The sequence below is a fragment of the Ranitomeya imitator genome, chromosome 2, assembly GCF_032444005.1.
Source record: "Ranitomeya imitator isolate aRanImi1 chromosome 2, aRanImi1.pri, whole genome shotgun sequence".
NCBI lineage: Eukaryota > Metazoa > Chordata > Amphibia > Anura > Dendrobatidae > Ranitomeya > Ranitomeya imitator.
In genome coordinates, this window is record NC_091283.1 from 74,514,942 (window position 1) to 74,533,396 (window position 18,455).

At 46.3% G+C, this 18,455-nt stretch overlaps 1 protein-coding gene across 2 annotated transcripts in view; it reads right to left on the reverse strand.

The window, feature by feature from the left end:
* Positions 1-18,455, reverse strand: part of GPC3 (glypican 3) — an 813,378-nt gene that overhangs the window by 371,885 nt on the left and 423,038 nt on the right. For both annotated transcript variants that reach the window (XM_069746956.1, XM_069746955.1), the window contains exon 6: positions 12,068-12,188. In XM_069746956.1, coding sequence (XP_069603057.1) covers positions 12,068-12,188 — 121 coding nt within the window. The remainder of the gene's footprint in view (positions 1-12,067; positions 12,189-18,455) is intronic.

The window sequence follows — 18,455 nt, forward strand, 5'->3', positions numbered from 1 at the left end:
GACCTGGCCCATGGATGATACCTGGTACAGAACAGATGACGCGTTTCCTCAAAAAGAATGAAATAATATAGATTTCTAACTCCCTGAAAGAGAAATGAAACCAGAGTCTTCATGCTAAGAGATCTTGATCTCTGGTTTAAATTAACTTGTTTGTGTTGGCCTATTTCACAATCTGTCTACAAATGAAGGACAGGTAGTAATTCAAGGGTCAAACAACTCCAGGGAGAACATAGACAGCTTTGTCAGTCTTTGGGTACTGTCTCACAGTGGCACTTTGGTCGCTACGACGGCACGAACTGTGACGTTGCAGCGTCGCTTGATTATCGCTCCAGCGATAATTTCATGACGTATTTGCGATGTACAAGTCGTACGGGACAGTCGTATGGGCATGTCACACAGGAGGTGCTCTCACAATTCAGAGCACATTTGCATAATCTATGCGTGACGTTGTTAACGAGGGGCGTGTTGTGCTGCTAGCTAACTATACCTGTAGTGTGCTGATTGGTCATTGGTTACTGTGCACACATTGGTTGGGAAAATTGTCACCTGAGCGCTATTGTTCCTGACGCCACCTCAGCTTTCAATTACCTTCTTCACTTTGTACTTGGACACTTGGTGGACCTGGACGTCTGATTTAGTATTTCCCAGACTATTCCACGATTTGCACCGCTGCTTCGAGGTATGTAAAAGCACTTGGGCGTGGTGGATGGAACGATGTATGGTCGCATGAGCGCTTCGTGACGCCGCTGTAGCGAAGCGGATGGTACGCTGTTTGGGGTTCTGATGGGCTGGGGCGTGGTGGATGGGATTTGCACCCATGTATGTATGTATGTGGTGGTACGCTGTTTTGGGTTATGATGGCCTAGGGCGTGGCAGATGGAACAATGTATGGTCGGCATGAGCGCTTTGTGCGGCTGCTGTAGTGAAGCGGGTGGTACGCTGTTTAGGGTTATGGTGGCCTAGGGCGTGGCAGATGGAACAATGTATGGTCGGCATGAGCGCTTTGTGCGGCTGCTGTAGTGAAGCGGGTGGTACACTGTTTTGGGTTATGATTAGTTCCTGAAATTTAGACTACTTAATGAGTTATTCCTACCTATACAACTTAATATTTATCGATAGGATAGGTTAGTATTTAGTGATCAGTGGTGTCCAACCTTAAGGACCCCTACTGAAACCAAGACTGGTGCTCTGAAATGACCCTTCTGAATGAAACTGTGACACTGGGCATGTGGACGACAGCTCCGTGCATTCTCTATAGGAGTGACAGAAATGGCAAAGTATAGCGTTCTGCTTTATCCTGCAATCCTATAAGGAATAGATAGAGCATCGGTCACTTTTCCAGCCATATCTCCATTCAGAAGGGGCGTTTCAAAGCTCCGTTTCCTGCCGATGGACCCCACTGTTTAGAAAATGCTTCCTATCCTATGGCTTGGTGATAGCTTCTAAACATGAGAATAACCCTTAAGTCATGATTTGGATGCAACTGTAGAGAGGGATGCTTCTCACACTCACTCGTCCACTCACTTATAGTAATAGGCCGACGATGAGCCCTGGTTAACACACTAGTACACACCCAGCTTTCCTAAGCACCAGACAGGTACACTGCTTGCAGGCTGGCATACCCAGAATAACACAACAGGGCTATGCTTTCCCTCTTCAAGGTCGTGTGTACGTTTAGAGCAGCAACAAACAAACTTATTGCATTTTAGATATAATATACAAAAAAGCACACAGAGTTTACAAAGTTATAAAAAGATGAAATAACAAAAAGACATATACACAAAGGAAAAACAGTACAAAACACATACTGATAGGGAATTTAGATTGTGAGCCCCAACGGTGACAGTGATAATGTATGTAAAGCGCTGCGGAATAAGATAGCTCTATATAAGCAAAGCATAATAAATAATAATAAAAATGGGTGCAAGACGTAGTCTATCTTATGTCATATTTTCCCACAGGAACATCCTAATTATTATTCCTAATGGAATAATATGACAGCCTTATTTCCAAGCATACTGTCATCCTTGACACACCAAACCTGACTATAATATATCCAAAATTCGGGTTGATAAAACATTTCTGTGTTTTCCCAACGCTGAAGACCCTGGCTCTTGGATCCACAAAAGTGATCATGTCTCTCGGTCACAAATATATTTACAAGAATTGTGTTGATATCAGATTATTATAAATGTGGCATGGAAATCTTGCTTTTCTATTGCACCATGTGATGTCCCTGGTATGGACTGGAGATGTCCAGTCTACCTAAATGCAATTATCTTCCCCTGCAGATATTACAACCTCTTTACTAGCGGGGAAACACTCAGAGAGCATTTGGTCTCTATGTAGACTGGCTGATTCCTAGCTAAATCAATTACATACTCACAGAGGAGATGCTGCCAGATGTACAGTGATATCAGATTGGTATCTATCTTATCCATAACACAGCAAAAAAGGTCTCCAACACCAAGTGACAGGAGATTAAATTACTGCCGCACTGAAAACTGACCATAAAATCAAGATCGGTGTTGGCGGACAGGGCCGCCATCAGGGCATGACAGCCGTGACTGGCGTATGGGGCCCGGTGAGCAGAGGGGGCCCGCATCGGGCCCCGTCTCATCTGGTCACCGGGCCCCCCCTGCAGGCGCTGCGGCAGCGGCACACTATTGACGTGCGGGCCCGCGCCCGCACGTCAATAGTTAACAGCCGCCAGCCAGTCTGAGGCTGGCGGCTGAATAGGGCCGCAGTGCGCACTCGCCGCCGCCGGCGTCTGACGTCATTGTCAGTCGCCGGGCCCGGCGGCGAGTGCGTCTGTGTGGAGCCTGGAGAGGGAGCTTCACCCGGCGCTGGAGCTTGGCCAGGTAAGAAGTTGTGTTTTTTTTTTTTCTTTGAGAGCTGCTGCGATCCAGGGGGGCCCGGGGGGCAGGATGATGGACACACAGGGGCAGAAATGCTGGACACACAGGGGCAGAAATGCTGGACACAGTGGGGCAGAATGGTGGACACAGTGGGGCAGAATGGTGGACACACAGGGGCAGAATGGTGGACACACAGGGGCAGAATGGTGGACACAGTGGGGCAGAATGCTGGACACAGTGGGGCAGAAATGCTGGACACAGTGGGGCAGAAATGCTGGACACAGTGGGACAGAATGGTGGACACACAGGGGCAGAATGGTGGACACAGTGGGGCAGAATGCTGGACACAGTGACACAGGGGCAGAAATGCCGGACACAGTGGGGCAGAATGGTGGACACAGTGGGGCAGAATGCTGGACACAGTGGGGCAGAAATGTGGACACACAGGGGCAGAAATGCTGGACACAGTGGGGCAGAAATGCTGGACACAGTGGGGCAGAAATGCTGGACACAGTGGGGCAGAAATGCTGGACACAGTGGGGCAGAAATGCTGGACACAGTGGGGCAGAAATGCTGGACACAGGGGCAGAAATGCTGGACACAGTGGGACAGAATGGCGTCTGTGTGGAGCCTGGAGAGGGAGCTTCACCCGGCGCTGGAGCTTGGCCAGGTAAGAAGTTGTGTTTTTTTTTTTCTTTGAGAGCTGCTGCGATCCAGGGGGGCCCGGGGGCAGGATGATGGACACACAGGGGCAGAAATGCTGGACACACAGCCACAGGGGCGGAATGGTGGACACACAGGGGCAGAAATGCTGGACACAGTGGGGCAGAATGGTGGACACAGTGGGGCAGAATGGTGGACACACAGGGGCAGAATGGTGGACACACAGGGGCAGAATGGTGGACACAGTGGGGCAGAATACTGGACACACAGGGGCAGAAATGCTGGACACAGTGGGGCAGAAATGCTGGACACAGTGGGGCAGAATGGTGGACACACAGGGGCAGAATGGTGGACACACAGGGGCAGAATGGTGGACACAGTGGGGCAGAATGCTGGACACACAGGGGCAGAAATGCCGGACACAGTGGGGCAGAATGGTGGACACAGTGGGGCAGAAATGCTGGACACAGTGGGGCAGAAATGCTGGACACAGTGGGGCAGAAATGCTGGACACAGTGGGACAGAATGGTGGACACACAGGGGCAGAATGGTGGACACAGTGGGGCAGAATGCTGGACACAGTGACACAGGGGCAGAAATGCCGGACACAGTGGGGCAGAATGGTGGACACAGTGGGGCAGAATGCTGGACACAGTGGGGCAGAAATGTGGACACACAGGGGCAGAAATGCTGGACACAGTGGGGCAGAAATGCTGGACACAGTGGGGCAGAAATGCTGGACACAGTGGGGCAGAAATGCTGGACACAGTGGGGCAGAAATGCTGGACACAGTGGGGCAGAAATGCTGGACACAGGGGCAGAAATGCTGGACACAGTGGGACAGAATGGTGGACACACACAGGGGCAGAAATGCTGGACACACAGTGGGGCAGAATGCTGGACACAGTGGGGCAGAATGCTGGACACACAGGGGCAGAAATGCTGGACACAGTGGGGCAGAAATGCTGGACACAGTGGGGCAAAAATGCTGGACACAGGGGCAGAAATGCTGGACACAGTGGGACAGAATGGTGGACACACACAGGGGCAGAAATGCTGGACACACAGTGGGGCAGAATGCTGGACACAGTGGGGCAGAATGCTGGACACACAGGGGCAGAAATGCTGGACACAGGGGCAGAAATGCTGGACACAGGGGCAGAAATGCTGGACACAGTGGGGCAGAATGCTGGACACACAGTGGGGCAGAATGGTGGACACACAGTGGGGCAGAATGCTGGACACACAGTGGGGCAGAATGCTGGACACACAGTGGGGCAGAATGCTGGACACACAGTGGGGCAGAATGCTGGAGACAGGGGCAGAAATGCTGGACACAGGGGCAGAAATGCTGGACACACAGTGGGGCAGAATGGTGGACACACAGTGGGGCAGAATGCTGGACACACAGTGGGGCAGAATGCTGGACACACAGTGGGGCAGAATGCTGGACACACAGTGGGGCAGAATGCTGGAGACAGGGGCAGAAATGCTGGACACAGTGACAGGGGCAGAATGCTGGACATTGGGGCAGAATGCTGGACACACAGGGGCAGAATGGTGGACACAGTGGGGCAGAATGCTGGACACACAGGGGCAGAAATGCCGGACACAGTGGGGCAGAATGGTGGACACAGTGGGGCAGAAATGCTGGACACAGTGGGGCAGAAATGCTGGACACAGTGGGGCAGAAATGCTGGACACAGTGGGACAGAATGGTGGACACACAGGGGCAGAATGGTGGACACAGTGGGGCAGAATGCTGGACACAGTGACACAGGGGCAGAAATGCCGGACACAGTGGGGCAGAATGGTGGACACAGTGGGGCAGAATGCTGGACACAGTGGGGCAGAAATGTGGACACACAGGGGCAGAAATGCTGGACACAGTGGGGCAGAAATGCTGGACACAGTGGGGCAGAAATGCTGGACACAGTGGGGCAGAAATGCTGGACACAGTGGGGCAGAAATGCTGGACACAGGGGCAGAAATGCTGGACACAGTGGGACAGAATGGTGGACACACACAGGGGCAGAAATGCTGGACACACAGTGGGGCAGAATGCTGGACACAGTGGGGCAGAATGCTGGACACACAGGGGCAGAAATGCTGGACACAGTGGGGCAGAAATGCTGGACACAGTGGGGCAAAAATGCTGGACACAGGGGCAGAAATGCTGGACACAGTGGGACAGAATGGTGGACACACACAGGGGCAGAAATGCTGGACACACAGTGGGGCAGAATGCTGGACACAGTGGGGCAGAATGCTGGACACACAGGGGCAGAAATGCTGGACACAGGGGCAGAAATGCTGGACACAGGGGCAGAAATGCTGGACACAGTGGGGCAGAATGCTGGACACACAGTGGGGCAGAATGCTGGAGACGGGCAGAAATGCTGGACACACAGTGGGGCAGAATGCTGGACACAGTGGGGCAGAATGCTGGACACACAGGGGCAGAAATGCTGGACACAGTGGGGCAGAAATGCTGGACACAGTGGGGCAAAAATGCTGGACACAGGGGCAGAAATGCTGGACACAGTGGGACAGAATGGTGGACACACACAGGGGCAGAAATGCTGGACACACAGTGGGGCAGAATGCTGGACACAGTGGGGCAGAATGCTGGACACACAGGGGCAGAAATGCTGGACACAGGGGCAGAAATGCTGGACACAGGGGCAGAAATGCCGGACACAGTGGGGCAGAATGCTGGACACACAGGGGCAGAATGCTGGACACACAGTGGGGCAGAATGCTGGACACACAGTGGGGCAGAATGCTGGACACACAGGGGCAGAATGGTGGACACAGTGGGGCAGAATGGTGGACACACAGGGGCAGAATGCTGGACACACAGGGGCAGAATGGTGGACACAGTGGGGCAGAATGCTGGACACACAGGGGCAGAAATGCCGGACACAGTGGGGCAGAATGGTGGACACAGTGGGGCAGAAATGCTGGACACAGTGGGGCAGAAATGCTGGACACAGTGGGGCAGAAATGCTGGACACAGTGGGACAGAATGGTGGACACACAGGGGCAGAATGGTGGACACAGTGGGGCAGAATGCTGGACACAGTGACACAGGGGCAGAAATGCCGGACACAGTGGGGCAGAATGGTGGACACAGTGGGGCAGAATGCTGGACACAGTGGGGCAGAAATGTGGACACACAGGGGCAGAAATGCTGGACACAGTGGGGCAGAAATGCTGGACACAGTGGGGCAGAAATGCTGGACACAGTGGGGCAGAAATGCTGGACACAGTGGGGCAGAAATGCTGGACACAGTGGGGCAGAAATGCTGGACACAGGGGCAGAAATGCTGGACACAGTGGGACAGAATGGTGGACACACACAGGGGCAGAAATGCTGGACACACAGTGGGGCAGAATGCTGGACACAGTGGGGCAGAATGCTGGACACACAGGGGCAGAAATGCTGGACACAGTGGGGCAGAAATGCTGGACACAGTGGGGCAAAAATGCTGGACACAGGGGCAGAAATGCTGGACACAGTGGGACAGAATGGTGGACACACACAGGGGCAGAAATGCTGGACACACAGTGGGGCAGAATGCTGGACACAGTGGGGCAGAATGCTGGACACACAGGGGCAGAAATGCTGGACACAGGGGCAGAAATGCTGGACACAGGGGCAGAAATGCTGGACACAGTGGGGCAGAATGCTGGACACACAGTGGGGCAGAATGCTGGAGACGGGCAGAAATGCTGGACACACAGTGGGGCAGAATGCTGGACACAGTGGGGCAGAATGCTGGACACACAGGGGCAGAAATGCTGGACACAGTGGGGCAGAAATGCTGGACACAGTGGGGCAAAAATGCTGGACACAGGGGCAGAAATGCTGGACACAGTGGGACAGAATGGTGGACACACACAGGGGCAGAAATGCTGGACACACAGTGGGGCAGAATGCTGGACACAGTGGGGCAGAATGCTGGACACACAGGGGCAGAAATGCTGGACACAGGGGCAGAAATGCTGGACACAGGGGCAGAAATGCCGGACACAGTGGGGCAGAATGCTGGACACACAGTGGGGCAGAATGCTGGACACACAGTGGGGCAGAATGCTGGACACACAGTGGGGCAGAATGCTGGACACACAGTGGGGCAGAATGCTGGACACACAGTGGGGCAGAATGCTGGAGACAGGGGCAGAAATGCTGGACACAGTGACAGGGGCAGAATGCTGGACATTGGGGCAGAATGCTGGACACAGTGGGGCAGAAATGCTGGACACAGTGACAGGGGCAGAATGCTGGACACAGTGACAGGTGCAGAATGCTGGACACAGGGGCAGACTGTGAGACCCAGGGGCAGAATGCGAGACACGGGGCAGAATGGAGATACGGGGCATGATTGGAGACACGGGGCAGGATGAAAGACATGGGGGCATGACTGGAGACAGATGGGGCAGGATTGGAGACAGATGGGGCAGAATGGAGACACAGGGGGCATGATTGGAGACAAGTGTCAGGATTGCAGACATGGGGGCATGGTTGGAGACATAGGGGGCAGAATGGAGACATGGGGCATGATTGGAGACACTGGGGGCAGAATTGGAGACAGATCGTGCAGGATCATGGGGCAGGATGGATATGATGGAGACAGATGGGGCAGGATGGAGAGATCACATGGGGCGATCATATGGGGCAGGATAAGGAGATCATATGGGGCAGAATGGATACTCATGAGGGCAGGATGGGAGAATATCTGGCTGACACCAGGAATGAGACACACGGGGCCAGGCTGGGTGATATTATTAATACCATAGGGGCTAATTTAAGGATATTATTACTGCAGTGATGTATTTATTTTATTTTTTGAGTATACTGTTTTAAATGGGGGGCGGTCCTGTTACTGTATAGAGTGATACTATGTCGCCTTCTTCATGTGGTGTAATGTAGAAGTTGTGAAAAATTAAGTAATGTGTTCTGCAAGCGGAGCTCGAGATAACTGTGTTATTTCCTGCAGAGAGAAGTCCTGGCTGGATGAAATGATGGCGGTCTGTGCTGGATGAAAGATGAAGGACTTCACCTAGAGACGTCACTGGTGAGTCAGTGTGTTACCTATACACTGACACTATACACTGTATACAGAGCTCCTGTGTATAATTTCACTAGTGATCACTATATTATCTGTACACAGACACTGCATACTAAGTACAGATCTCCTGTGTATAATGGCACTTATGGTGATAGTATGGTGCTTTTTTAAAAATTACTGATCAGAATTGTAGTATTCAGTCACTATGTGGTGGTAATATGTGGTCTGGACATGGTGTTGTGGTATTTGTTCCTTGTATGTGATATTATTCGATCACTGTGGTGGTAATATGTCATCTGGTCATGGTGTTGTGGTATTTGTTCCTTCTATGTGATATTATTGGGCATTTTAAAAATTGAAAAATAAATAAAAATATACCTAAATTGTATTGCATATTTTAACAAATATTTAATAGGTTACAGCAGAGTAGGGCCCGGCCAAAAGTGTCTACCGTGTTATGGTGGCGGCTTAAAAAATCTTTTGGCCAAAACAAAAGCTGCCTGCTATATGTGTGATCTGGTGATGGGAACTGTTAATGTGTGATTGGTGAGAAGTGGAGTTTTTCCAAGAGAGAGCGGTGGGACTGTGGACAGTTCGAGGGGTGGAGCCTGGAGGCGGGGCTGGGGTGGAGCCTGGGCGGAGTCTCAAGGGGGCCCCGAAAATTTTGCCAGTATGGGGCCCCGAAATTTCTAGTGGCAGCCCTGTTGGCGGATGGCTATTTCTCCCAACCTCCTTACACATTTATCCACACTCAACTCATTTGAGCATGCATGTGTTCTGAATTGGGAGAAGATAGTAAACTGCTGCATCTCTGGCATAGGATTGTCTTGCCTGAAAATACAATAATTAGCATGTTGAAAGGAAACAATCTATCAGGGAAAAGTCAAGAAGACCCAACAATCCACACCAGAAGGAGAACTCTTCAGATTCGACCAACATTAGTCCACTGAATATGGCCACTTTTAGTTGAAGATCACCTTATATGCCTGACAGTTGCCAGAAGAACAATTCTGACAAATAACTATATTTAGTCTTCTTCTTGGAAGATCAGCAACTTTTATTTCCATTATCTGTCAGCCTTTGGTTTTTGGAACAAGAAGGGAGTAGCTGTCTGAAAATACAATTATCATTAGTGATGAGCGAGTGTACTCGTTGCTCGTGTTTTCCCGAGCACGCTCGGTGGTCTCCGAGTGTTTGTTAGTGTTCGGAGATTTAGTTTTCATCGCTGCAGCTGAATGATTTACATCTAATAGCCAGCTTGATTACATGTGGGGGTTGCCTGGTTGCTAGGGAATCCCCACATGTACTCAAGCAGGCTAGTAGCTGTAAATCATTCAGCTGAGGCGATGAAAACTAAGTCTCCGAACTCTAACAAATAATCGGAGACCACCAGAGCGTGCTCGGGAAAACCCGAGCAACGAGTACACTCGCTCATCACTAATTATCATCCATATTAAATGTAATGGGTTTGCGAAAAACCTTTTTCCCTACCAGCTCTGCTTGGGAGCCAATTATAATGGGAAAATAAAAATACTCATCCCCATTCCCCTCATTATTATGATATTTTGGTAATTGTATCTATGTAGGTAAAATTTGAGATAGAAGTGATGCGTCAGACAACATAACAAACAAATGACTCCACTGACTTTGATATAAACGGGATAATATGATCTATATACAGACTCTGAGGCCTATATCATGGATTTAAATGGATCACTGAGGAGCAAAACAGAAAACTAATTACAAAATATGCACATTTAGAAGTATGTAAAACTACGGGGACCATGTTGGGAACTAGGCTTGCACCTTACCGACCATTAATTAGATCCCTTTTGAGTTATAGTAACTTAATAAGGTTCAAGCAGCAGTTGTTGGTTAGTTAATGTATGGCAGCACACAGGTGAGATTTGGCTCTACAGACCCTACTAATTTTTACCTTAAGGATTTCAATGTAATGGTTTCTGTCAGCGCAAATTGACTGTTTAAACTAAGCAGAGGCACTTGTGCACCTTTGGCATGGCCGAGTTACAGTAATTGCTCCCATCATGGTAGAGAGAGCAGACAGATTGAAAACAAATAGTTGGAAACCTATCTACCTGCTCCGTCTCTACCAGGATTGACAGCTGTGGATCTACAGAAGCCAGAGAAGGGCAGAGATAGATGAAAAAAAAAGTAGATGGGAAGATGCACTGATCTTTTCTCCACTGCCCACATCTGCTTATGTCATCCGTACCTCAAAAACATCTACAGAATTCACCCTTTATTAGCACTGAAATAGCAAAAACTCTTACTGTTCATTCTGTTCTGGACTAATGCAATGCTCTAATAGATTGGTCACCTTCTTAGTAAACTCTCCCATCTCCAATTTATCCTGAATTTGGCAGCCAGAGTCATATTCCTGTCCAGCTGCTACACAGATGCCTCTATGCTGTGCCAGTCATTGCACTGGTTACCCATCCATTACAGAATACAACAAACCTATCACTCTCACCCACAAAGCTTTCTACATCCTACCCGTGCTCTCCGTTCTGCTAATGATTTAAGACTAACATCCTCTATAATTTGAACATCACACTCCCATACCCAAGACTTTTGTTGCGCTTTGCAAATTCTCTGGTATGCTCTACCCCTGACAGTCCTGGTAATTCCCAGTATCCACAGTTTTATTGAGGCATATCACATCACCTCACTAATTGAACTTACCGTAGCTTTAATTTATCATCTATTCCCACACAATCCATGCACTCAGCAGCACTTTGTACCTGTACTTGCACAGAATGTCTGATGACTGATTCATGCAGCTATACTTAAAATACCCTCAGTTATTATAAAGATGGCTGGACTTTTTATCTTTTGTGTCTCCCCTGTTTCCTTATAGAGTGTAAGCTCTTGGGAGCAGATGCCTCATTTCTCTTAAGTTGTAGTGGTATGTCTGATATTGTTTGCTCATGTCCCTCTGAACTGTAAAGTGCTGCGGAATATGTGGGCGCTCTAGAAATAAAATGATTATTAACTGCTGGACCTCAGTAAGGGTGAACCAAAGCGCCAGTGCTTGGTTTGAACAGTCATTTAATGCTGATAGATTCCCTTAAAAACAAATAATGATGAGATGCGTGGCTTGATTGTGACATCAGTGAGGGATGAGGCAGATAGGGATCAATGTCGCTAGTGACTAGAACATAACTGCGTGAGAAAAAAAAGTATTAAATATGTGTGTAAATCTTATGAAATATGAATTAATGCCAATGGGAGTGTGACAGCCTGTTTGATAAATTCATATGAGAAAAAGGTCTGTGTAGTAAATATACTGTCTCTTTACCACCCACAAAATGCTCAAATTTCACCCTCCAAAATGTCATCATCAGTAGTTTCTTTGAATTCACCTGCCTGTAGTTCATGTGTCGTGGTTCTGTACCTTGACATTACATTCATAGTATTTGCTCAGTGATATAAGTTGTGTCTTTCACCTACCTGATTGACATGATTCAATTTATCAATGATCTGGTTAATTATGGGTTCAGCGCTCCTCGCCTTTCCTTCTTGGTTGCTTGTTTGTACCTTAAAGCCGTTTTTCACTGTATGAGGCTGGAACCTGTAATTCAGAATAGCGACGGATTACAAAGGTGTGAAGAAGACAGATCTGTGCTGCCGAGCAAGAAACTAAGTATAACATACAGTATGTAGTGATGGCAGGCCTACCTGTGTAATGACAGGCCCCAAAAACGAAGACACTGAGCCGTGGAGGTGCAGCTAGCGCTATATCCATTTTAAACTTCATCTTTAATGAGAACATTTACATCATTTATTTTTATTTCAAAACTTAAAAAAAATACTTAACTTACATTCCTCTGCAGTTTCTTAGTTTTTTTTTATGTATTCTGACATCTCAAAATTGCAAAGTTGATAATCTCATTTGTTTTTATCTTAGGTTCTGTCTGTGTGAATGTGCACCTACACATTGCACTTAGGCTACGTTCACATTAGCGTTTTGCGTGTTTGCGTCGAGCGACGCAGCGGCGACGCATGCGTCATGCGCCCCTATATTTAACATGGGGGACGCATGTACATGCGTTGTGCTGCGTTGTGCGACGCATGCGTTTTTTTGCCGCAAGCATCGGGCGCAGAAAACGCAACAAGTAGATTTTTCTTGCGTCCAAATCTCGGCCAAAAACGACGCATGCGTCGCAAAACGCAGCGTTTTTGCGTGCGTTTTTGGTGCGTTTTTATTTGCATTGTGCGTTGCGTTGTCGACGCAGCGGCGCACAACGCAAATGTGAACGTAGCCTTATACCAATATGTTCCCGGCTCATTTTTTTTTTTGGTTTTGCTTTAGTTTTTTGTACTTTGTACATACAAGGTTATGATCCTCCCTTTTTGGGATATACATTTTTTCTATATAACTTTCCACAGGCATGTGCAAAACAGTCAGGTCTGAGTCCTGCTCTACCTCCATCTTTAGGGACGGATTTTAGTGTTTTTTTTAATCAAAATTTTGTTAACTAAGTACTCTATGTTGTATTCATGCACTAATGCTATTTACTGAAGGGTACTTGCTCATTTTGTTTTCCTTAGGTTTTGTCTGTTTAGTGGCCAGTGTGAACATGCGCCTACACGTTGCGTGCACAACAACTTAGATTCCTGTTCATCTCTTTAGATTTTAGGTTTAATACTAGAGATAGTACTGTCCCACCTGGGTACACCTTGTCACAGTGGGATGGATTTTACCTGTTTGTTAGGCAATCCCTGCATGCGTTGCGGCTGTCGAACAGCCGCTAGACATGCATCCGCGGGGACTCAAACATATTTTTTGGGCACGCCGTAGACACAGTTACGTGTGCTTGGATAACACCTTACCTGAACACGTTTGCACATCACTAATTAATATCCATGACGGTGCCTAAGATTTATTAGTAAAGTCCACTAGATTTCTCTACTCATTTACATTTTTTTCTTTTTTTTTTATCTGCAGTTTGTGCAGACTAAGCAGTGCTTGTGCCCTAGGATATTGGTAGGCTGTGCCAAGTGAGCTCCATAACTTATTATCCACACGTCTCTACTTCACTCGCACAGGCGTGCTGAGCTACTCTTTTATGTTTAACAAGCGACATCTCTCAGATGCCGCAAGTTCTTTCTTAGAAGGTTATTAACACACCCTGCAACATGAATGTGCAGCATAAAAGCGCTCTACTCGCCGCACAGGGCAACGTTCTCACACTGCCATCTAGTGGCTACTGAACAGTATTAATAAAAAGGCAATGCACTATCTGTTTTTTCATTTTTACGCTAGTATTTCTGATTGACACTTTACTAGACATGTCACCTGCAGCTTACAGACTATAACACCATAAGCCCAGAATTTCCCAGAGCGGTCTGCAGATTTTAACTGACTTATCATTTTCAACACATCATTTTGACCCTTAGACAGTCACCTTTATAAAAGATTCCTGTCCACAGACAAAAAATTAATCAGTCAGACTCTGACCTCTACAACAAGGGCAAGACAAAAGAGCTTTCTAAGGATGTGAGGGACAAGATCATAGACCTGCACAAAGCTGGAATGGGCTAATAAACCATAAATAAGACGCTGGGTGAGAAGGAGACAACTGTTGGTGCAATAGTAAGAAAATGGAAGAAATACAAAATGACTGTCAATTGACATTGATCTGGGGCACCATGCAAAATGTCACCTGGTGGGGTATCCTTGATCATGAGGAAGATGAGAGATCAGCCTAAAACTACATGGGGGGAACTTGTTAATGATCTCAAGGCAGCTGAGACCACAGTCACCAAGAAAACCATTGGTAACACATTACACCGTGAAGGTTTAAAATCCTGCAGTGCCCGCAAGATCCCCCTGCTCAAGAAGGCACATGTGCAGTACTGTCTGAAGTTTGCCAATGAACACCTGGATGATTCTGTGAGTGATTGGGAGAAGATGCTGTGGTCAGATGAGACAAAAATTGAGGTCTTTGGCATTAACTCAACTCGCAGTGTTTGGAGGAAGAGAAATGCTGCCTATAACCCAAATAACACCATCCCCACTGTCAAGCATGGAGGTGGAAACATTATGTTTTGGGGATGTTTCTCTGCTAAAGGGCACAGGACTACTTCATGGCATCAATGGGAGAATGGATGGAGCCATGTACTGTAAAATCCTGAGTGACAACCTCCTTCCCTCCGCCAGGACATTAAAAATGGGTTTTGGCTGTGTCTTCCAGCAAGACAATTACCCAAAACATACAGCCGAGGCAACAAAGGAGTGGCTCAAAAAGAAGCACATTAAGGTCATGGAGTGGCCTAGCCAGTCTCCAGACCTTAATCCCATAGAAAACTTATGGAGGGAGCTGAAGCTCCGAGTTGCCAAGCGACAGCCTCAAAAGCTTAATGATTTTGAGATGATCTGCAAAATTCCTCCTGACATGTGCACAAACCTCATCATCAACTACAAAAAACCTCTGACTGCTGTGCTTGCCAACAAGGGTTTTACCACCGAGTATTAAGTCTTGTTTGCCAGATGGATCAAATACTTATTTCTCACTGCAAAATGCAAATAGATTTATATAAATTTATACAATGTGATTTTCTGGATTATATTTTTGACATTCCATCTCTCAATGTTAAAATTAATCTACCTTTAAAATTATAGACTGTACATGTCTTTGTCAGTGGGCAAACTTAAGGGCTCAAATACTTATTTCCCCCACTGTATATATCTTCAAACATGTTTCTGGTGTAAGTAAATATTTATACTACTATTGAAGTGATCAGCAGCCCTAGCACGAAACGGTTGAGCACAAGCTGGAAGTAGAGCTGCCCGGATTGACGATGGGGTGGACATATTGGGGGAGATTTGGAAACACAAGTGGATTAGTAAACTATGTATATTTACACCAGGAACCGATTTTCAGATAACCCCTTTATTTTTTTCTATCCACTCTTATGTATGTCACTATGTTGCATGTTTCGTCATTATCCTATTATCCATTAACTAATATTACACAGACATTTCACATTCACCAGGAAATTAAAGTTTAATAGCAGCCTACCACTGGCTTTCCTAACATGACTTCAATAAGAAAGTATGGAGATATTTGAAAGGACGGCAATTCTAACCTTGCCGTGACATATCCCCCCCTCCCCCATAAAGAAAACTGTATATTATTGTTATTTGTACAGATGCAAGCAGTATTATTGTAAGATTAGCAGAAGATTTGGCAATCTCCCAGGCATAGCTCAGAAATTAAAAACTGACGTTTTCCCATAGACTCGTAGAGGTTTAACTTAATTTTTGGTGAACTGCCAAAACAGGGCACAAGCCAAAATTAGTAGCAACATAAAAACAAACTACAAAACAAAAACATATAACTTCATTAAAAAAATATATGAAATGTCGATTCATGTATCACAGAAACCGGGAAGCAGAGAAAAAATATAAAGAAAATACATTTCTCCGTTTTGCATGGTCCTTGTAGGGTTAGACATCAGTGATGGCATCTAGATCTAACGGGGGAAATTAGATTCTTCCAAGGCGATACTCCAGGGTCACTGACACTTCAGCCAGCTTCAGATGACACCATGACTCCTTTTTGGAGGAGTTTCATTGCTATGCCAAAACCTGGCCAACCAAAGCAAGTGCCAGGGAGTGGGTCAGCCTCACCACTCATGTTGAATGCTCTATGCACATGCCTGTAAAAAGTCAAAGCGGTGGAGCTTCCCGCCTGAAGAGTCATGCTGGCCAAGCCTCCTTTAGATCAGATTGACGTCCTACAGGCCAGGTATGCTATCACCGTTAGCTTCACTGTGCATGTACCGGAGGTGGCTTGTGATAATGTGCCTGGCCTGCGGGATTAATTAGAGCAGAAAGCGGTCCGTTGGCTTCGCAATCAGGAGAGATTGTCCACCCCCATAACTCACTATTGGGGCTTCAATATGGCAATCAAAGTTTTTTCTCTATAAGTGATGTGAAATCTGCCAAAATATAGAAGATTATTGCTGTGTCCATCCCAGATGAGTCAATAGCCGTTTGGGAACTCTGCGCTCCATGACACATTCCAGTTAAGGCTGTTAAGCATTCTGGAATTGAGTTTTCATAAAATATAATTGAATTATATCCCTAAATGTCAGGGGGTATAGCCCTATTTACTAAAATATATAGGTTTCTTTCAAGACCCATGAATGTTATGGAAAAGACCTCCATGTGCCGTGATATGAAATCAGAGGCTATAGTATAATATGCCAGTAATGTGTGGTCACGGTGGTGTCCTCATATAGAGGTTGCATAGTGGACTTTGTTCAGTAACAGGATGGTGCTAATATGATCATGATATGGCGGTATTATTTGTTTTTTGCATGTGGTATTATTGTTATATTGATCTTGGTATAGCGGACTTGGCTCAGTAACAATATGGTGGTTATACTCAGACACTGCGGTGGTATTATATGGTCATGGTGTGACGGTATTATTTGTTTCTTGTATGTGGTATTAATGGTACATTAGTCTTGGTACAGTGGATTTTGTCAAGTAACAGGATGGTGGTTATATTCATATGTGGTCATGATGTGGCGGTATTATTTGTACCTTTCATGTGGTGTTATTGGTATATCGGTCTTGATATAGCAGACTTGGTTCAGTAACAATATGGAGATAATTTTTCATATTTGGTAATTGTATGGCTGTATTATTTGGAAGTATCACTCAGAAGATTATCTTATCTCTGCTTTTTCTTTGAGGTTGAAATATTAATTTTGTTTCTTGCTTTTTTTTTTTTTTTAGGAGGGACAAACATGTAGGTCTTTATAGGCCTTGGCAACGCCATTGTGCCCATGCATCTGAGCAACATGCGGTGGGGGGCCCAGATCCAAATTTTGTCTCGAGGCCCATTGGAATCTAGTTATGTCACTCAGTGTTAGCTAGCCATATAGATTTCTTATATAGAAGCTCGCAAAAAGCTCTAACAGCCAATGATAAGGCCTAAAGTGATAGAACATTATTGGGAAAATTAATGTAAGAATTTACATATATATACACACACACACACACACACAGGGTCAACTTTGCAAGAATATTGTTCATGAAGGGGTATTCCCATATCCAAGTTCCAATCCCAATATGTAGTAGGTGTAATAATAATAATAATATTAGCAAATACCTCCAATTAGAATTAGTTTTTCTGATTTGTTATGTCTCTTTCCTCATGTGCAGGCATTGCAGGATCTTAGGTATCCATGGTTACGACCACTGATATAGTTACAGTTAGCCAGTTGCTAGTGGTCGTAGCCACGTATACCCAAGGTCCTGCAATGCCTGCACATGAGGAAAGAGACATAGCAAATCAGAAAAACTATACTACATTTCTAATTGGAGGTATTTGCTAATATTATTATTACTACTACACCTATCACATATTGGGATAGGATTTTGGAGATGGGAATACGCCTTTAAGTATGTTGAACATGATATACTATATAAACGCCATGTAAGGTGGCGCCACAGGTTTATGAAAAGCTATACTGCATTTCTGCTAGTTTACAAGCTATTGTACAATTAATAATGCATATACCGTATTTCCCATTTTCTACGCTTCTGATATTTCAGAGTTCATTCTCAGGATAGATCTGCTCGGGTGATGTCTGCTTTTCATAATATACATCTTCAGTGCAGCTTCTTACAATACTCTGGGACATGTTTCTGGACGTTTCACACTGTTCATCCAAATTGTGAAAAATTCTGCACCTTAAAGAACAATTTCAGGAGATGTGTGCATGTTTTTCTGATTAGGGCTTAAATCACCAAGGATAGGAGAGCTTGTCACTACATATCATGCATGTATAATGAGATCCTACATAAACGCCCGTGACC